The sequence below is a fragment of the Taurulus bubalis genome (assembly GCF_910589615.1).
Source record: "Taurulus bubalis genome assembly, chromosome: 14".
Lineage (NCBI taxonomy): Eukaryota > Metazoa > Chordata > Actinopteri > Perciformes > Cottidae > Taurulus > Taurulus bubalis.
The window spans coordinates 26268520-26291818 of NC_136602.1; the positions used below are offsets into that span (position 1 = coordinate 26268520).

General features: G+C 45.0%; 1 protein-coding gene across 3 annotated transcripts in view; it reads right to left on the bottom strand.

Moving 5' to 3' along the window:
• Positions 1–8151, bottom strand: part of rims1a (regulating synaptic membrane exocytosis 1a) — a gene marked incomplete at both ends in the record, with an annotated part of 84548 nt that extends 76397 nt beyond the window's left edge. For all 3 annotated transcript variants that reach the window (XM_079229580.1, XM_079229578.1, XM_079229579.1), the window contains 2 exons: positions 3386–3460; positions 7991–8151. In XM_079229580.1, the coding sequence (XP_079085706.1) occupies positions 3386–3460; positions 7991–8151 (236 nt within the window). The remainder of the gene's footprint in view (positions 1–3385; positions 3461–7990) is intronic.
• Between the last annotated feature and the right edge of the window lie 15148 nt (positions 8152–23299).

A 23299-nucleotide genomic window follows, 5' to 3' on the forward strand; every position in this document is an offset into this window, starting at 1 on the left:
CAAGGAGTGTTTCAAATATAACTTGCAATTCAAGTATTCAAGTCTGTGTATAAACAACCACTGATCAAGTAACCACACACACACACACACACACACACACACACACACACACACACACACACACACACACACACACACACACAGCAGTGAAGGAAGACGATCATTGACCCTAGAAGAATGAGTTTATGAAGAATGGCTCCTGACCAACCCATCAAGCATCCAATCCCCACTAATTGGAGACGAGATGGGAGGCGATGCTTCAGTGAAAGATAACCTCTGAACACCTGCATTCTCGGTATGACGTTACTTGGCAAGCTTGCAAAGGGATGGAAGCGAGTCTACAAGTTTAGAGGAATATAGAAGTAAAGAGGTTGGCCCCACTGAGTATTTGTTATAATGTAGATTTGCATATGAAAGTGTACTTTAAACAATTAAATCAATGTTATTGACATTTTACTGGGGTCTCCTCGATAATTTCAAGAGAAATAAATATTTGGAATAAATATAAAAAAAATGGACTTTGCTCATGTGAAATAGCATGAAATACTACAGTACCCATGAATCTCAGGAGCCATGGCTATAAATGTGTTGCCACTGTGACAGGATTGGGAGATCTATCGCATTCTGATCGCTTTGCTGTCACACTTGGTAACAAACGCAGACGCACCGATCGACCGGTCTCATATGTTCGTATTATTTTGCAGGTCATATTTACACACCCGCTGCATTGCATGATGGTTCGTGTGGACTTGCGGCACAATGTCACACGTCACACACACGTCACACACACGTCACACACACATCATATTGTCGGTGAGTGAAAGTGATGAATGTGGGTTCGGGTAAGCTTCCTAGAGCATATCATGGATTCAGACAGGCGGGTCAAAATTTGAAAGCAGCATTCAGAGTAAGTTGCGTAATGTTAACGAGTACATATAAGTATATATATTATATATACTTATATGTTACACTTGTTTTCTTCTGGGAAAGTAAAACATGTTAGATAAAGTGGGATATACTGCAATTCACTTTCACCCAGAGGCTCTTTTTTTATTTAGAAATGTTTTTACTGTGTGTGTAATGCGCAGGAGTGATGTAGAGATGCTTGATATGGCTTTGGTCAAATTAATTACTGTTACATCCCTTTGTGACAGATAGAATCCCTGATACTGTGCGACACTATTAACACTAAAAACAGCCTTTTATTGTAGTCTGATTTAAAGTGGGAAAAAGTCACATTTTGGGTGGGGTATGCCATGAAAACTTTTAGCTAGCTTGAGCTCGACGGGTTTGACAGGCTTTAGCTCGTCCAAGGAGTGATACAGAAACAGCGCAAATGAAGAATAAAGACGTGGCATTTCAAAAAGTCGCACAAATCTTTCATGATGAGTTTAACTTTAGTCAACTTGTGCATTCCATACTAGCCTTCGAGGAAAAAGTAGCTAAAGTAGTAAACAGAGGAAGCTACAGCTTATTAGCACCACTCATTTTTATATAACCCTTCACAAAAGCGGACGGTTGGTCGACAGTTAAGAGACAGGAGTTCATGGTACAAAGTCTCTTGAATGAGCTGCGTTGTTCTGTTCGTGACCAATTGAGCTATACAGTAGCAGCAGCTAGCTTGGAGAGCAGTAGAGGCTAGTGTAGCCGGCTAGTGTGTGGTTAGCTCTTGTGCCACAGTTGTTTTTTGGGGGGATTTACTGTGGGAAAGTATAACTAGTTATTTACTATATGTCAAATATCACAATGTCACGGATGGCCAACTGTTTTTCCAAGCTCATGTGAAATCCCAGATACAAGTGAGAAGACATTGAACTGAAACATGTGGTGCGCGCACATGATGGAAAGTCATTCCTCCAGATGAGCAGCTTGGCAGGAGAGCTGAGCAAACCATGAGACACAAAGAGCATCTGAATCCAGCCTGAGCCAATTCTATGGAGGAGGACGACAACATTAGCTAAACTGTAATGACTCAACCGGATCTGGACTGGATTTATCACGCTGGCCATGTCCGACTCTACTGCGGAAGTAGTTTCTGTCTGATAAATGATGGACAGTGACTGGGCTTCTGTGTGTGTGTGTGTGTGTGTGTGTGTGTGTGTGTGTGTGCGTGTGTGTGTGTGTGTGTGTGTGTGTGTGTGTGTGTGTGTGTGTGGTTACTTGATCAGTGGTTGTTTATACACAGACTTGAATTGCAAATTATGGATGTTAACTCACTCTGAGGGTAAAGAAGTGTGGCTTTGATGAAATATTTTTTCCTGTGACACAAACTGAGGTATATTCTCTAAATATAAATCTAAAATGAGGAGTTCAATTTAAGAGGACCATAATAATGGCTTGAGTCACGCTTTCGAAAGAGAGGTAACAGAGCACGAGTGTATCTTTTGTACTGTTGACTCATCCAAGGTGTGGAATAGATTTCACAACAATAACATGAATGTGAGGCAAAGGAAGAGACTGCCAGCCCTTGGTTGGAGGTTGTTTTGGGCCATTAAAAATCATTTTAAAGGGGACATAGCAAACATTCTCTCACGCAAGTTTGGTAGGTCTATGTATTGTAATTGTGCTTTTATGTATTTTATTCTATGTATGTCTTTTGTATTATCTGGACCTTGAGTCTGTAATAAAAGTTTGATCGCAGTTTTTCAGTGCTTGTGCACACACATGGGTATCTTCTGCGGTAGCTACCGATCCGAAAAACGTGAAACAAGAAAACCCATTCAGATCTGGCTTCCTATGTCACATGCAGGCTCATTAGAACCAGCCAGGCGGCAACCTCCGGTTCTGCCGAGTGAAGCCAATGCGGAAGTCAAAATCGTGACTTCTCTCTACTGACCAGCAGGGGGCGACTCACAAAAAGAAGACTAAGAAAATGACCCTACTTTTTACTTGATTTATTACCTCTGTAAACATTGTAAACATAGGTTTCATGGTCTCAATCTCTAGTTCAAAGTCTTTAATACAGCATGATGTTCATTTGGTAAATTACGGTCCAATTTCGAGTAAAATAGACAATAAAGCAGAGTATACTTTAGGATGAGATTAATGTGATCGACAGGTCGCTACCAGAGACGGATACGGCTTCTCTACATCCCTCCTCCGCATTCCAAGTATGGCAACTTCTGTTCATTGGTTGCGGAAGAAAAAAAAAACATGCCGATGGCAGTAATTTAAGATGGTGACGGCAAAATCGGCAAACTTGAGACTTCAAACTGGCAGTCCACAAACCAATGTGACGTCACGATGACCAGGTCCACTTCTTGTATACAGCCTATGGAACCAGCGCACCGTATTTTCCTCGCAAACCAAATATGTCCCCTTTAAATTCCATATCAACCAGGTGATACAGAGTGAGTGGTTGACAAAGACCACGGTTGCAACTTACCGGACGTCATTTTGCTGCGGAGGTTTCTTCTGCCCAACCAGGTTCAGCGTTCTTGCTTGGATTGGCTTCTCTTCTCTGAAACACATAGTTAGGAAAGTGTTAAAGACTCTTGCATTTCTGTAGATTTGTTTTTGGACAGAATGAAGCTCTGACTTTCTGCCTCTCTTATGTTAATAAGAATTTAAAATAGCTGAATATGAGCCAGGCTAGTCTGTCCAGACTGCCCAGTTAGCTCTGGGTTTAATTATATTATGCTAAGCTTTCCTAGGAGTAACTGCTAGCTTTCAAATGTCAATATCCTCATATCCTCATAAAACCTTGTGCAGTAAGGCTTGAGTTGGCTCTGATTATGTTCTCCCGCTTAATGAATTGTCGCAGAGTTATGATTTAAAAGCATAGAGGCTCAGTGCAGCTATTTTGCGTCGCCTGGGTTTGAAAGACATTCTCGTTTAGACTCTCACTGCGGTGTCACGGGTACCTTTAGGCGTTAAAGACCGGCTTTAAACAACAATGACGTGCTTTCGATGCGTCCACGGACACATTCGCTGTGCGATTGGAAACCGTCTCATCCATAAACATGAACAGTGGGCTCTGATCATTCAGATCACAGAGGAAACGCAAGAGAGAAATCCCCGTCAACGCCCACGGTGCCTAAAACAGGCATGTCTTTTTTATCTGCAACACACTGTGGGTACCCTTCTCATTATTAGACGCTTTCTGCACATTGGGAATCCTGAAAGGGACAGATATGCTACTTTTTCCTCAAATTATGTCATTTTTAAATTATAGGTCTAGATTATAACTGGAGTTTGGTGTTTAATTACAAGATTAAAAAAGAGCTTTTATTTTTTGTGGTATTCATTTTTCAGCTTTTTCTTTGTAATTCAACACATTTTTGGATTTCGAATCGTGTTGCAGTGTTTCAGATGTCCATTGGTTTCCATTCACTTGAAATGCAGATTGAAAAGTCTATTAGCTTATAAGAATAATGTTCCTGAGACAAATATAAATGCACAGTTTGCTAAGACATTTTCAGTCTGTGTGAAAATGAATGGAAGCCAAGGGACGTCTGAAAATGTAAGACTAATGTCTTAAGTACCATCAGTAGGATTTACAAAATGTTTTTCTGTGACGTGATTTGGACCGCTGTCAGCGCCAAAACTGACTTTATTATACAGATCCACATTCAATTGTCATCATAAAAATGCTGTGCTTTTAATTTCCGATCCCTGGGCTCATGATTCATAACATAAAGATGATCTGAATCTGTTCCCACACGTGCATGTTGTGTAATTTAGGGGAAAAGACAAGACTGGACTTGTATCATAGATCTGTGTAATGGCAAACATCTGGCGATACGATTTATCATGATACAGGGGTTACGATTCAATATGTATATTGCGATACTGAAAGCAAGGCAATATATCGTGTTATTGTCAATAAAAAACAAACATATCCATAAAAAACATTTTTAAATATCTAATCTGAACAGTGGGGTCTGCATTTATCACAGTACCCGTAATTTACATCCAACATGACAGCTACTTATTGTGCAATCTGAGCCATCCCCAAACCTTTCCCTTAAAGGTCTGGTTTATTTTTTCTCAGAGAGATTCAACTCTTGACAATAAGTAAAAGCCTGACTTTAAGATGTTGTATTTGATTTTGTGAGATGTTTCCTAGCTCTCTGGAGTTTCTCTACAGATGACAACATTGTTTTTATTGAATCACGTCTAGATCCGCTAAAAAATCTAAAGTAAAGTCGCTCATCTAGACGAGGAAGCAACAGACGCACAAATATACTTGAATACACATCTGCTTTTGTAGCGGATGTGTATTCATTCCAGAGAGTAAGGTTAATACTGACATTTAAGCAACAGTTCACCCCTGAAAAAAAAAAAGTATTGGATAACAAAGTGTCTTTGCCCCTGCCAAACACATAACTGCCACACATCATATCTTGTGAATAAATATTTCAGACACACTAACTGTTAATCAAGATGATTTTGGAGTGAGCTTCCTAGTTTTGTAGGTATTGGCCGTCGAGACATTGACCCTCTCTTCAAAATAGTAGGACCGGATGGCCCTCAAAGCACCAATGTAATACTTTTTTTTTAACTCAACAACAATGTCTTTTTCATGAATTTTATGAACCGGTTATTCAAGATAATTCACAGAACGTGGGAACTAGTTTCTTTCTCACAAACTACTCCCGCTAACCGAACTGAAATGAGTAACACAACTAGTTTAGCGAGCGCCACTGAGCTAGCGCCACTGAGCTAGCGAACGTTACAGCTCGGCCCGACCAGGACGCCATGAACAAGCAGAGAGCCTTCTAGCTCCATTATATTAGAGAGAAGGCGGACATCTTTACGGCCGATATCTCCAACACTCTGCAGCTCACACCAAAACAATCCAGACTGGTAAATAGCATGACATGTAAGAGGAAATATGTGTACTTCTGATTTTGGGGTGAACTTTCCCTTTAAAAGATTGCAATGCAATGCAAAAGCATACAGCTGCTGACTTCAGTTCCATTGATCACTTGTGCTTGGCTGTATCAATCAAATGCACGCGTCTTTAGGGGAACTCTTATCTTGCTCACGCAGTGAGGGAACGCTCCTCGAGGATGCTTTGTTATGTGGCCGTGGGGAGGAGCTTTACTGTACTCTGCTCCTGTACTTTCCATTTATGTAACTGGGATTTAGGCTTTTAAAAGAAGGGAGGTCATTTACAGTTTATCCATCTGTCTTTGTGTAAATCACACACCACTTTACCGCACGGTGATTACGGACAGGACGCCACAGTTTCTCTCCCGTTACATCATCGTCGCTGTGGCCGTACACCGACAGGGAGTGACGCGTACACAGATCCTGTGATCCTGCATGCTTTAACAGCTGATGGCGAGCGTATAAGAGCGGTGCATCCTCAGCCTCTCTGCATTACAACCCACACGGCCCTACTGCTAGTACACTCACCATGCATGTATTAGTCAACCAGTGCAGTGCAGATCGTAAAGACACGCGCGCACACACCGCTTCGCAATCTCCATCCAAACAGTGATGAGAGGGGATGGGGACGGCGCAGAAGCCAATATAGGTTAAGACATGCATGTGCTGACAGCCTGCCTTTATTTTGCAGCCGCCACAGTGCGATACGAGTGAATCCACGGCCACTCTCTCTACTGAAAATGATGCATAGCCACTTAGAGCCAGAGCTCATGTGTTGGACATTTCCTTCTTTTAGATGCAATGAATCGATCTTCCGTTTCCAGCGCCGGGCTATCAGTCCGGCGCACACAGAGGCTTAAAATAGAACAAGGATGTAAAAAAGAAAAAGAAAAAGAAGCTAGAGGAGCGCCTCGCTTAGGTGGGTTCGGTTTATATCTCTCTATCTGCCCCGGCCGTGCGTGCAGCTCCAATGCAGAAAAAAGAAACGCGGGGAAAAGGCATCGACTTGATGCGTTCTCTGGGTCCTGAGGAAGCGGGGGCGGGCGGTTGTGGGTCCGTTTTCTTTCTTTTTTCGCACCGGATTCGGGGGGGGGACAAATCAAATCTGTAGGAGGCCTCTCTCTCTGCATGCATGTATGGAGGAGGATGCACGCCGTGGATAAAAGTCACTCCATGATGCAAAATGACATTACACACACACACAGCCCCCCCTGTTATAGGCCTACTGGTTCTATAACAGCCTGTGCGAACTGCTCCTCTGCAAGAGCACTGGCCTACATACGGCGCATACGGCTGAGAAAAAGGCTCAACCGCACCCCAGGAGCTGAAGACAGCAGCTGTTGAGATTGGATGCTGCACAGATAAAAGCCAACAGGGAGGGTTCTACTTCCACTACCCCCTTAAAGCCGAGGCCTTCTGTGAGCAGGGGGGGGGGGGGGGGGCACCCACCGTGAAGATGAAACATCCAAGGGAAAAAGTCCAAGTCCAAGTGAATGACATGCGGTGACATTAAGGGAGACAGGTGCCCGATGAGGAAATCGGTTTTGTCGTCTTGAGTGGCGTGTGATGCCGCTGATGATGATGATTATGATGATGATGATGATGATGATGATGATGATGATGATGATGATGATGATGATGATGAGGCACGCAAGGTTGACACGCCCCTTTCATCCTTCCCACCATCCTCTCCTTCTTCCTCCCTCCTGAGCAAAGTTACAGCCTCTCTTGCAGGAGCGGTGGAGTGGACCTGGTGTACGCTGCTTGTTCTCTCTGGCACCACAGCTGTAGCCTGCATGGGCCTGGAGTGAGTGAGTGAGTGTGTGTGTGTGTGGGGGGGATGAAACACACACACACACACACACACACACACACACACACACACACACACACACACACAAGTGGACACACATGGGCTACACAGCTACACACGCATGGTCGGATACAGTGGAGTGATGCTGGAAACGTCTCATCCACAAGAGAGAACCAAGGTGGACCTTCAGAACGGATTTAGCCCAGACCCAGTAACGCTCTCTCTCTGTCGCTCTCTCTCTCTCTCTCTCTCTCTCTCACACACACGCACACACGCACGCGCACACACACACACACACACACACACACACACACACACTTCCCCTCTCTATCTCCCCCTTACTTTGTCATGGCCTCCTCTTTCGCCTCCTCCTCCCGTTGCCGAGCCAGCACCGCCATGATGATCTTCCTCTCGTCCTCCGTCAGATGGCTCAGGTCCGGTTCCGGGATGGCCGGGGCGACCGGTGGGCGCGGGCCGCCCCGAGGGCCCACCGAGGCGAACATCTTCCCCACCACCTCCCCTCCCTCCCTCCCTATATCCTCCTCCTCCTCTTCCTCCTCCTCCTCCTCCTCGCCTCGGTCGGGATCACGGATAGAAAACCCGCTGGCGGAGCCCACGGATCACGACATGACCCACGGACAAAGCGGCGGTTGGAGCGACTGATGCGGAGTTCCCATGGCGGCGGTGACGGGCACCCAGGGCGGCGGCAGCGGCAGAGTCGGCGCTAGCTGCGGCAGTAGCGGCAGCGGTGACGGCGGCGGCGGCGGCGGCGGCAGCGGCGGTAGCGCGTCGGTTCCCGGTTGCCGCTTTCAGCCTCCTCTCCTCCTCCTCCTCCTCGTCCTCCTCCTCCTCCTCCCTCCCGCTGCTCCGCGGTCTTCTCCCCCCTCCCACCCCCCTCCCACCGCCCGCCCGCCCGCCTCTCCCCTCCGCCACCTCCGTATTACGGGGAGTCCATATCTCCGGCGGTCGGTCGGCGACGATGGCACACGGGAGGAGGATCTCGCTTCCTTCCTTCCTTCCTTCCTTACTTCCTTGAGGCCGGGGCAGAGAGAGGTGGGTGCGGGGTGGGGGGTGAGGGGGAAAAGGGGGTCCGGTCCTCTGGAGGCGGCTCAGGTCTCCGTCGGTCCGGTGGTCCGGCTGCGGGGCGAGGCGGCGACTTCTTGTTTTGCAGCGCCGCCGCTGCTGCTGCTGCTGATGCTGATGCTGCTGTCAGGGAGACGGAACCGTCAATGGGACCGCAGCCCCTCAAGCGCGTGCACTTCTCCTGCGGCGGGAGCGCGCAGCTCTCATTTGAGAATGGGGGCTCCACTCAGCGTCGAGATGCGCGTTCACGTCAGCCTATAAGCACACTCAGTAAATAAAGGGCTCCTCGAGGGTGCATTGTGGAGTTTGTAGGACCATAACTCATGGACGTTTGGAAATGGAGGTCCGTTAAGACTATTTATATATTTTTTGTTCATAACACTACAGGCATAAACATGCACTGTTCAATTTTTTTATTTTTGACTATTTTTGCTTCCATAACATGTCTTCTTAGTCGAAGGAAAGCATAACAAATACATAATTAGGTGTTCATCAGAATCAGAATATGTTGCATACACAATATGAGATAAATATAAAAACAACAGAGACAAAAACACAATTAAGACAACAGTAGTGCAAATAGTGCACATGGAGGTGTCTGATTAATTTACTACTACTACTATTTATTACTTTGTCTATTTTATTTTAGATTTGGTTCTACTGAATTCACCAAACGTTAGAATTAGATAATGCATTATTTGCATATATAAACATAAAAATGTAAGTGATCAACTGGGTAAGTTTCATGGTGATAAATCACAAATCACGGGATGGCTTTTGCCATGTTTTGTCAATAGTTATGTTTAAATTAATGAAAATATGAGAATAAAAAAAAAGGAATTTGCGATTAAAGTCTTGCTTAGTTTAAAGGTGCTAAATTATAATTATATTTCAGAGCACATCCATTGCCTCCACACGGCTCTCGGCATGGCCGTGTGAAATAGGTCAAAATAAACTGGAATTAGTAATGTGAAAGAAATAGTGAATTTAAGTCTGAAGAACCCTTTTCCAGTATTGTATGAAACCCTTCGCAGTGAGAGTGTTTGCACCCTCCTCCTCCTCCTCCTCCTCCTCCTCCTCCTCCTCCTCCTCCTCCTCCTCCTCCTCCTCTTCCTCCTCCTCTCTCCCACCAATCCTTGCGTGTTAGGATGACGCGCATCCCCTTTTTTTCTTCTTCCTCCCTCCCGCCCTCCCTCCCTCTCTCTCCCTCCACTCCTTCCTTCTGTCCTTCCTCCTTATCCATCCTTCCAGCAGTCGCCCCCCCCCCCCCCCCCCCCCCCCCACACACACACTTCCTCATGCTGAAAAACATTCTGAATGGAGCCTGGGGTTTACCACACATACAGCCGTGCACATATATGGCTATAGGGTGACATTTACAGTATGTCAGCGTGCAACATTTTAATTACTGGCAGTGTGGAGAGAGGGGCCCCCCGAAAACATTACAATTCTCTCACACACACACACACACACACACACACACACACACACACACACACACACACACACACACACACACACACACACACACTGTGACCAAGACTGTGCCACGTGTAAATCAAACAAGCCGCAATAGACTAGATAATTAATTGTGTCACATTCGTCTAAATTTAGAAACAAATGTGCTTTAGTGGACTATTTTTAGCCAGAAATCCAGATTTGGTGAAGGCCGAAGTCTGAAATGCATAACAGTCACAGTCGACCAGGATTTGGTATGGAAATTGCCAACATTTTACACAGCTAGTACCAAAACTAGACTATGCCACGTTTTTATGAGACCCTGCAGGTCCTATACACACTGCACTGTAAGGTCCAGGTCAACAGTGTCGCTGTAGGTTCACAGTAAATCTTTTTGTTTCAGCACCACGGTCAGCTCACTGAAAAGCCGCAGAGGGGAAGGGAGGAACATGGAGCACTGCAGCTGTGAGGCTGGAGCCTGCAGGAGCATGTTGGCAGAACAGGCTTAGCTCAAACCCTTCATCATCACCACCATCATCATCATCATCATCATCTCATAACATGCCCAAACTGACAAACAATTCCCTGACTATTACTGCGGGCATGCAACAAAGCATACACTTGGTTGAAGTTCTTATTTAGGGCAGCGATGCTCAGGGAGAAGCCAAACACTTCACACATGCAGCTGCAATGTCACATTTTTAATTATTAATTTTCTTTCAGATTTATCTCACTTTTCAAGAAAGCTTGGAACAGTTCCCTTCATCGGCACGGGCAGTTCCACTGAAAAGGCATCCGGCTGCTTCAGCGACTTTGTCTCCGCACGTTGGAATAGTTTTGATGACATGTGCTGTTCTACATGCAGTCACATATTCACAGACTTTCTTCCCCGAATTATCAACTTGTTGCTCGTATATAATGTTTAACTTCCAGTCTATCCTGTGCTTGTGGTTATTGGATTGGCATGAAATAAAGCAATCCAAAATAAAATGTAAACTATAGGCAATTTTGACGTTGTTGTAAAAGAAAAAAAAGGTAGACCTGTATTTGAAAACAAAACAAAATATGTACTGTGTACATAGAGTAAAAAAACATACTATTACGACTTATAATACTACAACTATGTAATAATAATAATAACACATATTATTGTTGTTATTAATAATTATTATTATACTGAACATCTTAAATCATATAGTAAAGGGTTGACCTCTTACTTAGAGGGATTTTTCAATTTGTAAAAAAAGGGGGAAATATTACTTTTAGCATTCCTCAGTAAAAGCCCAGAGGCCAATATTAAATGTAAAATTCAGCAAAGGAAGAGAAAACATATTTTCCTTCATTAAACATATGCAAACAGTCTCTTTGATCTCATTTGCATCCAATAAAACACACTGAAGGCTGACTGCTGCGCGTTAGTCTGTATTTTATTATGAAAGTGCGCGCGTCATATCCCGGAAACGATGTTGCTTAATCCCATGTTTACGACTGGTCGCCGTGTTTATGTTGGTGGGATTGAAGCTGGAAGCAAATACGACATGTCTTCAGGTTCAGCAGGTGCACTGAGCATTTTCATACAGACATTTTTATTTTATTTTTGCGGTTAATTTGTGCGTTTTACACGTAACGTCAGGTGGGTTTCATTCGCAGTGACGTTATGGTTTTATACCGCGGCTGATCCAAAACAGCCTTCTCCCCCTGCGCCTATGCAGCGCAATATAAATACAGCACACTTACGCGCCTCTCGTTTAATACACATCCCAATGTATATTTATATCCTATAACGTTAACTGCTGCTTGCGCCACTCGTTCATTAATGTTCCTTCCACGGGGGCGTGCGGTGCGCGAGACCCAACGGCGTCGGTTTGCATATGGTCCAGGAACTAGTCACGACCAAAGTTTGCACAATATATTTGCAAACTCACTCGTATTATTATCTGTAATAGTATAGAAACTTGGCAATGGATTTTTCACTCTTCTAGTATAATACTATGTTCGTCGCCCAGAAAAGTGAAAAATCAATTTCCCTGTTTTCCAATGCGCCCTCGAGACTGCGAGTCGGAAAGTGGGTCAGAAACACTCCGTGTAAGCTACTGAAACACGCCGGGAAATAACTAAGCCTCATGTTAAATATTATAGTATTTCGTTTGGTCTCAGCATTGATATTGTTGACCCTTTTGTGTTTTGTAGATAGGAAAATACCACCCAAAAAGAAAAGGGATATACGAAGTGTTTTCACCCAGAGGGTAAGTAGTCAAGAAGCCAGGTCGTTATAGTTAGCTAGTAGTAGACTAACTACCCACACATGGGGACCATATCATAACACCAAGAGGGAGGACACTGGGCTGTGAATAGCTGCATAGGAGGGGTGCAGTTTGATTTTATTAAGTGTGAAGAGAGGGGATGTGACCTTTTTACTGTAATTGATCTCCTTGGAGCATACCCTGCTTAATCAATTAATTAATATCTATTTTTTTATTTGTAATATGTATCTTATATATATTATACATGTGTAATATATTATTAATATGTCATTATTAATTGTAATTAACAATTAATTAATATGTCATTTTTTATGTATTTTATATATATATATACTTATATATTTATATAGATACACATATAGTTGCAAACAATTCAGTTCAAAGTAAAATCTTAAGTTATGAATCTTAGCATTTCCCTCAGTCAAATTGATGTAACTTTACTGTGAATAAATAATAAACTAATAAAGATTGCTCGTTAGAGCCTCAAAACTGAATTACATCTCATGGTTAACCAATACGGAGAAATCGGAGCCAGTGGATCATTTCAAAAAGTCCTGCCGAGAGGCGGGCAGCAGAGCGCTGAAGGCCCGGTGCAAGCAGGGCCTCAACCCAACAGTAGTATTCAGAGAACGTCAACTTTCAGTTGTGAGTTTTCTCATCAAGTACAGAGAAGAACGCGTATTGAGAAACGGCCGCTGTAGACATCTGAACGCTGATTGGCCAAGACTCGACACATCAAAGATGTTTTATTGCGAAGATCACGACATCAGATTTTCTCCGTGTCTCACTCCAATCTCAGAAACGCTGGCCGGTCAGTGCACATATTTTGATTTCAAAACAGTGAATTTCGCCGAAAGGTGACAAGTTTGCAGGTATGCAAAGAGGAGGACAAATGCGCATCTGGCTTAATGCTGTGCTGGGCATTGAAAATCTGGACTGTCCGGCCTAAATCCGGACGTCTGGTCACCCTACCAGACAGTGCAAACCTGCATTACTTTGAAATGCATTCAGGAAACTCAGAAATCCAGTGAAGATGCAGTGCAGGATGAGGAAGCAGGTCTAACTCACGGCATTTTGTTAATAATTACCATGCATTAGCAATGAAATTGAAAGACGTTTGGGGAATCTGACCTTATGTCAGCACTTTTGGATTGTGAATTATTGCTATCAAAAAGCCCAGGTCGTTGTTAGTTAGCTAGTAGTAGGCTAACTACCCACAGAGTGCAAACCTGCATTGTTTTGAAATGCATTCAGGAAACTCAGAAATCCAGTGAAGATGCAGTGCAGGGCTTCAGGTCAGGTCTTACATTGATTCTGTGTTGAGGTGCATTATCATGGCTGACAGTGTAAACATTGTCTACCTGTTTTAAGTGAATTATTATTATGTTAAAACATGCATGTGCAGCCTAGGCTACGTTTTCTTTGCTCGTTAGGGAACAGTCAGTTGACCGTCAAGGAAGTTAGTGTAGCAGTGTCTGGACACGGGGAGTGAACCATACCAGCCTGATCCCAAACTCATCGAAATACAGCAACTTCAGCACAAGAAGTTACGGTTCAGGCAAAGTGGTATAGTCAGTATGTGTGGCTGCATTATAGCGCTACAGTGAAAAAGGTACTTTGTTTTGAGCGTGTCAAAGCATGCACCATCAAACAGACCACTGGAAAAAAAGAATGACCCGGCCTTCTGGTTAAATGGTTTTAGTAATTGGTAAAATGCCATTGAAAGCTCTAATCGCCATCATGCGAGTAAAGCACACCATCATACTGTAACAACAAATGCATTGGAGAAAACGCCTGTTTACACCCAACTACTAAGTGCAATGGCTAAAACACAGCAGGAGGCAAGGCACTGTCTCATTACAATAATTGGATGCATGAGTATCTTGCTAGACAGGGGCTTGCCTTTAGAGCAGGGGTTCTTAACCTTTTTGACCTCGGGGCCCAACTTTTCAAGTACAAAGTGCCCCGGGGCCCATTCAAATATTAACACTGTATTGGTTTAATAAATAATTGATCACACTCTTGGTTTGATTTGTATTCAATAACAAAATCAAATCTACCTACAGTTCAACAAGCAAAAACCTTGTCAAATAAATGACATGATGCAATGTGATCATCACAAAGACATTTATTGATCATGTGTATGTAAACCTGCACAGACAACAAGTCATGGAACAAATCAAGCTGATAGAATAACTCATTTAAAAGCTCAAGTCAGGCGTATTAACACAAAAATAACTAATAATTTGATTGTTCAACAAAAACAAGGGAGATTAAAAAAAGAGAAAAAAAATTTAAATTTGATAAATAATATGTGGTAATAAAATAAATACACTGCACAATTATTAGGAAAGTAGTTTTTTTTTAGCATTAATTGTATTATTGAACTACTACAGTGCTCTCAGTCAATCCAAAATGTTAAACCTCAAACCTGAATATTTAAGAGATTATCTGTGTGTTCACAATTATTGGGCAACTATTAGTGTGCAGACAACTGTGCACACAATTCCAAATACTAATTTTCAAATGAAATAAACTGTAAATAACATTTAAATAAAGTGCAAAATAAAATATAGCCTTATGATGTGAATGATATGCTTCAGCAGTCTTCATGTTTGCAGAACCAGAAGTTGCTCTTCACAGCACAGGCTAGCGTTAGCCTCCACACAGGCTCAGGGCTCTGTCTCGTTTCCTCCGTTCACAAAGCTCTACTTCATGAAGTCAGGATTATACTTCACAAACATTTAGACCTTAAATAGCTGACTGACGCATTACCGCCACCAAGTGGTGGGAAGCTGTATTGTAACTGAGCGTCTCGTGGATAACAGTATTAGGCTCGTTCGTTAGAGCTGGAGCCTGGAATCCAGACAGAGCAGCGGCCGCAGCAGGAGGCGTTGACAAAAAACTGCAATCAAGTCGGACAGTTGTCAGCTGCCTTCAAAGTAGACACAGGAAGTCACAGAAAAAAGTACTTCCTGTTAGTTCCGAACTTTTTTTTACTTGTGGTTTACAGATCACGTTTGGATTTATTATATGTGTTTATAAATATATATTTATGTAAAAATGAGTGTGTAGCTGCATCCTTTGGTATTTTTATGTCTGCCTGTGAAATACATTACTACTGGTTTAGATATGTGTTATGTAAATAAGATTTTGTATTAGCAACCACACAAGATGTGTTTTTAGATTAAACATGAGACGAATAGTCAATAATCGAGGGTTAAGTATTACAACTACACATAAAATAAGAATTTTCTACAACACGTGGTATTTGCTGTCAGATCTAAGAGCCAATCAGTGCTCTGATGTGGCGACAGCCAGGCGTTTCCCATCATGCACTGGGCCACGCAGTCGTTGGAAAGCAACTGCAGCGGTTGACTCTGAAATCGACAGCGACTTGATCTCGTGAGAGTATCGTTGACCACGTGTGCATGACGTCAGAGCAAGTCGGGAGCAAGTCGGACACAAATCTAACCGGCATGCCGGCTTGCCGATCGCCGCCGATCGATTCTGCGCAGAACTGGCTCATCTCGAACGAGCCTTACATCTCTGCTGTCTTCAATTCATTACTATGCGTTCCTGCAGCCCTCGCGGCCCACAGGTGGAAAACGGGACGTTTTTGACGGCTCTCTAGGGCCCTCTAGGTGGCGCTCGCGGCCCACTAAGAATCACTGCTTTTTTCTGCATAACATTAGACTAGAACAAGGGTGTCAAACATACGGCCTGTGGGCCGGATCCGGCCCGCCAGGGGGTCCAGTCCGGCCCGTGGGATAATTGTTAAAATTTGAAGAAAAAAAAACATTTGAAAAAAAACCCCTCCCTGAGTTGGGACTCAAACCACTGATCCTCTGATTGTAAGACGGACATAATAACCATTGAGCCACAGCCACAACTGATTGCAACTCTGACTGTACTAAACATATTGCCCAACTGCGAGGGAATCTGCAGAGGAGAGCCCAGGCAGGTAAACAGTGGGCTGATGTCTGAATTGTTGGTCTTTATGTTTCTAGTTTATTGTAGAAATACCTTAAAATAGGGTTTATCATCCAAAAACCTTCACCAATGATTTAAACATAGAGAAATATTGTCATTATGTATGCGTTATTATGCTGTGATTTTACTGGTCCGGCCCACTTGAGATCAACATGGGCAGCATGCGGCCCCTTCACTGCCAGGCGGATGTGCTCGTTTCCTCAGCTGAAGCTGAGTGGAGTTTCAGTGCGTTAAAAAGGTTAAAAACCTGGCTGAGGTCAACCATGTCCCAGCAGCGGCTGAACAATGTCTCTGTAGGCCATGTGCATCAAGCTGCTCTGGACAAGATTGATCTTAAAGATGTAGGCCAACAGTTCATCTCTGTGAATGATAGACAGAGGTATCTTTTTGGTGTATTTAAATAAGACATCAAAAGAAACAGAAAGAAAAGTAGCTAATTATTGCATAAAGGAGGAAAGCACTTTATTTATAGCCTATTTAGTGATGCAGAATATATTTATTAATAAAAATGTAAAAAATGTTTTATGTCTTATTTCACTGCACAACTAGGAAAGGTGTTTTATATATATTTTGGATATAGAATATACTGTTACTGTATATTGGCATTTTTGTAAAACGTGTTTTATTCATTATTATTTATTTGGTGCAGAATTGTTTTTGTATTCAAACTAAGGTTGTATCACTGTTATTATGTTTTAATCAGTTCCAAGTGACAAATGTTAATATATTTGAATAAAGTTTGCCTGCTCAACATAAGATCAACTAAGTTGTTTCTCTGGCGGGGGGAGGGGCAGTGTTCCTACCAATGCTGAGCCCAAACCTACCGCTCGCACTGCGAGGTAAACTGTCACTCAAGCTGCAGGCTCGCATTTATTCATTTGATTTTGCAACTGTTCACTGAAATAGCCGGTTTCAATAAAACTACTTGTGACATGTCATATTTGGCTTTGACTTTGACTGAATATTTGCTCTCACTTTGCAGAATAAATGTCGGGATATATATCGTATATCGATATTCAGCCTAAATATATCGGGATATGACTTTTGGTCCATATCGCCCAGCCCTACTACTTAGGTCCCCTCACTTGCACTTGTCCCCTGCGAGATTGTCTTGTGTTTTGGAACCAAGCGCTCCAGTGTTGTTGTGTGAAGTAAAGGATTCTGAGTTTGCTACCTCTGTCTCGTGAGTCGTGCTTCTGGGTCCTAGTCCTTCTAGCCGTTACATTACAATCTGGCCAATTATGGACCCAGCACCTTCTGCAGTAAGCCGGTTCGAGAGGATCGAGAATGCCCTCCAGCAGCACGAGGCGCAGATGGTCAGCTTTGCTGCGGAGACAGGGCAGTCTGCAGCAGTCCAGGAGCAGGCTATGACGGTGATGACCGCCCAGATGCTACAACTGACGACGGCCCTGACCCAGCTGGTAGCCGCTGCGCCGTCTCCTGCCTCTCCACCTCCAGCCTCTCCACCTCCGGCCTCACCGGCGCCTGTCCCAACACACGAGCCTCGTGTGGGTACCCCGGAGCGCTACGCTGGAGAACCTGAGGGCTGCAACCCATACATCACAAACTGCTCCATCCTGTTCTCTCTGCAGCCCCACACCTTCGCCTCGGAGGAGGCTAAGGTAGCCTTCACCATCAACCACCTGACTGACAGAGCGCAACTGTGGGGTACCGCTGAATGGGAGAGACGCACGCCGGCCTGCTCTTCGTTCCTGTTTTCTGCGGAGCTTCATAAAGTTTTCGGGGCGGTTTCCAAGGGCCCAGATCCAAGCGGGGGACTAGCGGAGCTGCGTCAGGGAGACCGGACTGTGGTGGATTATGCCTTGGAGTTTCGAACAAGAGCACGCCTTAGCGACTGTAATGAGGCAGCACAGTGCGAGGTGTTCTTGACTGGGCTAGCGGAGTATGTTAAGGATGAACTGATCTCTTTTGATTTGCCTGCCAGTTTGGATGGCTTAATAGAATTGACTTCCCGAGTGGACAGACGCATCCAGGCAAGGCAACAGGAGCGACGCAAGGGGGAGACAGATCGCCACGCTTTCACTCGACGTCGAGCCCCTCCGGCAACCACCAGCATCACCTCGGCCTCTCAACCAGTGGAGGTTGAACCCATGGAGGTAGGGCGCACCAGTCTCACCCGCGAGGAGCGGGAGCGCCGTCGCCGGGGAGGTCTTTGCCTGTACTGTGGCCAGGCTGGTCACTTCGTATCCCGGTGCCCAGTAAAAGACATGGCTCGCCCGTAACAGGGGCGGTACTGCTGAGCCGAACCACAAGACTCTCTCCCAACCAAAGACCCCTTTTCCACGCTCAGCTGCTACTCGCGAACGGATCACAGACCCTATCTACATTCATTGACTCTGGTGCTGATGACAGCTTCATTGACGAGGACCTAGTCCGTCAGCTGGGTATCGAGCGGGTACCGCTGCCATGCCCTGTTCCTGCTAACGCTCTGGACGGCCACCTACTGGGGACAGTGACTCACCAGACCGCACCAGTTCGTATGCTCCTGTCGGGTAACCACCTGGAGACCATTCGGTTTCTTATCCTGCGGTCACAACAGCATCCACTAATCCTGGGACACCCCTGGCTCCGTCGCCATAACCCCCACATCGACTGGGCCACAGGGGCCATCAGGGAGTGGAGTGCATCATGCCATCTGATTTGCCTGAAACAAGCTGCTGCAGTTCCGCAGTCAGCTTGCCCCAGCTCTGCGTCGGATCTGTCAGGAGTGCCTACGGAGTACCATGACTTTCGGGAGGTATTCAGTAAGGTCAAGGCCGCATCCCTGCCCCCACATCGTTCCTACGACTGCTGCATTAACCTGCAACCAGGCACCACCCCCCCCCCCCAGGGGTCGTCTCTACTCCTTATCGGCACCTGAGAGAGAGGCCATGGAGGCGTATATCAGTTCCTCCCTAGCTGCTGGGATCATCCGTCCCTCTTCTTCACCTGCAGGTGCGGGGTTCTTCTTCGTAGGGAAGAAGGACAAGTCACTTAGGCCATGCATTGACTACAGGGGCCTCAATGACATTACCATCAAGAACCGCTACCCACTCCCACTCATCTCTTCTGCCTTTGAGTTGCTGCGAGGGGCTACCATCTATGCCCCCATGCCCCTGTGGCCCATCGACTGGGCCACAGGGGCCATCATGGAGTGGAGTGCATCATGTCATCTGATCTGCCTGAAACAAGCTGCTGCATTAGGACACTGAACTCTCGGCAAGCCAGATGGTCTGTTTTTTTTTAACCCGGTTTAACTTTTCCCTCTGTTACCGGCCCGGAACCCGTAACGTCACGCTGGACGCCCTGTCACGCCAGTTTGTGGACGAGGGGGATTCCACCCCTGGCACTGACTAGTTCCTGTCTGCCCCTGTTCTGGTTGCCTCCATCACCTGGGAGGTAGAGGAGAGAGTCAAGGCTGCCCTGGAGGCCCAGCCTGGGCCGAGCTCCTGTCCCCCTGACCGCCTGTTCGTTCCCCAGACCCTGAGGTCCGAGGTCCATAGCTTCAAGCTCACTTGCCATCCTGGGAGACAGCGTACTAGGGATGCCTTGCAGCAGAGGTTCTGGTGGGCTACTCTGGAGAAGGACACCCGGGAATTCGTCAACGCCTGTCCTGTCTGCAACCGGCACAAACCCTCCCACCAGGCTCCCGCTGGTTTCCTGCAACCTCTGTCTGTGCGTCATCGGCCCTGGTCTCACATCTCCCTGGACTTTGTGACCAGTTTCCCGCTGTCCAACAAGCATACCACCATCCTAACGGTGGCAGATTGGTTCAGCAAGATGGCCCACTTTGTGCCCCTGCCCAAGCTCCCCTCGGCCAAGGAGGCTGCTGAGCTGGTTCTGCTGCATGTCTTCCGGCTTCATGGTCTTCCTACGGATGTAGTCTCCGACCGGGGTCCTCAGTTCAGGTCAGTCTTCTGGAGGGAGTTCTGCACACTCATCGGGGCCACAGCCAGCCTGTCATCTGGATTCCACCCACAGTCTAATGGCCAGACTGAGAGCAAGAACCAGGAGATGGCCCCTCGGTCCAGGCTTTCGTCCACCGCTGCTACCGTACCTGGGCCAAGGCCAGAGTTGCGCTCCTCAGCTCAGCCAACCGTTACTCCGCAGCGGCCAACCGGAGCCGCTCCAAGGCCCCCATCTACTGTCTATTGTCTTGTGTTTTGGAACCAAGCTCTCCAGTGTTGTGTGAAGTAAAGGATTCTGAGTTTGCTACCTCTGTCTCGTGAGTCGTGCTTCTGGGTCCTAGTCCTTCTAACCGTCCTGTAAAGCATAAACAAACAATATAACTACTGTATCCACAGCTGTATGTGCGCATGGTCCATTTCTCCCATACACATACAAGTGCACACACACACAATATTAATGTGTCCACTGTTTCAGAAGCTACCCAAACTAACAATATACCTAAACTTACCCAGTTTTTTGATCCCAACCAGGGGTTCTTGGATTTAAAATCCTCTTTTTGTTTGACAGTCCACGGGTCAGGCCAGTCATTATTGATGTCTAAAGGAAGAACAACAAAAGTTATTTAATTATAGGCTATAAAGGGTAACAATGACCACAGCCTATTCAAAAGTGTAAAGTTGTCACCCTATTAATCCGCATTTTTTGATTTTAGCCCCCAAATAGTCAATTACACATGATGTAGCTGTAGCTTTATCAGTGGCTGTGTCAATACAAAGTGTGAAAACTCTTCTATGAAAAGGCGTTATAACGTGACTCAATGTTGCACACAAATTAGACCAAAACACAGACAAACCTTGTGCCCTCTTCAATCAGCTGCTAAGTAAACAACATAATATATAAAATAAAAGTACCCGTTTTTATAATTTACCCAAATTCATGGATTCCACATGACGCCCCTATGCTTAAGTGTCGCTATATTTGTGCCAGAATCTGGCTGTGCGTCGCACAAGGTCAAAATGCCCTTGATGCTGTATGTGCTGTTGGCTGTAAAAACAGTCGCCAAAGTAGCCCAGATAAAAGATTTTATTCATCCTAAAATTGGGAGATCGGTGGAATAAATGGCTGGCTTCAATTCGAAGGGACCACTGGCAGCCAACATCTACCCTCAGATTGTGCAGTCTCCTATAAGTTAGCACTAGCTACATTTTACCTCAATTTATCTAGCTAGTGCTACCTAGCTAATTTTTTTTTAATCTCACAGGACAATGCTGACAATCCAAAACATTAGTTAACTTCAGTTGCCATAGCTAACGTTACAATTAAGCAGTTAGCTGTGTCACGTCACCAAACACACAATGATCTTAAAGTTATGTTAGCTAACATTAGCTAGTTGCTAATGTTCTTTAGATTGTATAGTACCTAGCTGTGCTCTTGAAAAGCCTTCAGGCTATCTCTGGTGTATGAGTATGGATTTTGTGTACAAGATAAATGTAAATGTCGGGAAAAGAAAGTTGGGGCAGACGCTTAGCATATTTTAAGGGACAAAATAAAGTTGAAAGTAATTAATATGGATCGCAGCCAATAATTGATGTATTTTCCAAATGTCTTTCTGTCTCATTAAGGTGTGCTGTGTTCATTGCCATGACTGTGTTTGCTATCATAGCTAATGAAAAGGAATCCTCCTCGCCAGGATATTCCTTGAGTGTTCAAGAATTGACAGAACAGGTTATATTACAGTTAAGGTTATTTATTTAGCAATTACACACAAACATGAAATGCATACCTACAAGGCCTTGGACTCAGCTCACCTGATGGTCTGCTCTGCATACAGTCTGCACACAGCCAGCACACCCCCAGAATGAGAGTGGGCCTCGTTCTCCAAGAACAATGGATATTTATCCCATTTCTGTGATACTCCCCCTTATCTGACTTTCATATTTGTCTCAGTCTTAGTAGCGAAAAAGGGAGCTGAGTACGTCTGTAATTCAGACATCTAGCTGACATCAGCAGCAAAGACAGTCTCTCTGTATCTAATCTGTTCAGCCAAGGTAAAGAGCGACTGAGAACTTGACCAGTTGTGGCTCCTCAGCTTCGCTCAGCTTTCGAGACACATTCTTTAGTATAAGTGGGACATGAAACTTTAGTCAAAGTAAGGCAGTACAACATATAAATCATTAAATTCTCTTCAGTCCCCCTTTTGACCTCGGTTTTTACTGAGGTCAACTATACAGCTCAACACAATGATTTCTACAGCACAACAATGTCTTGGAACAGTGAGTCATAGTGCTCATCTAATTGAGCCATCGGAGCATACACGGATTCATGAAGGGGATCAAATTGACTCATTTGATAAGCGGGAGGGGCTATTGGCATCTTTCCTTCAATGGCTGTCACGATGATACGGTTGCACAATGAGCGGAGAATGGATTTATTTAGACAGTTTATCTACTATTACCTCATACGGTTCCCACCAGATGGCATGCAAGTTATCTTTATCGTTTCTTACCACTTCAGTTTCTGGATTTAACAGCCAACCGTGACATTCATACATTTCTGACAATTGCTTGGGGTACACAAAATCTGTGGGCGTTTACCGAGTACGAACATGAATCAAACCTTCATTAAAAACCTGGGTCTTACACCCTAACAGTTTCTTGCTGTTGATGAGATGCGGATTGGCACTCCGTTGTTGGAGGGGAGAACCGTTCCTCTCCCACCCCCTTTGGTCTTCTTCTTTCTTCTGTGACTCAGGGTAGACTGCCTGAGTCACGATGGACACTGGTGCGAGGATTATTCTGCCTCTTTTGCACTCCGTGTCTGAAGCGCAGGGCCTCTTTTGGTGGCCGGCGCTGGAGCACACTGGGAGAGGTGGTACCACACTTCTCCTTTTCCTTTGAGCCGCACGGCGTGCGAGGTCCTCTCGGTGACCTCGAACGGTCCCGTC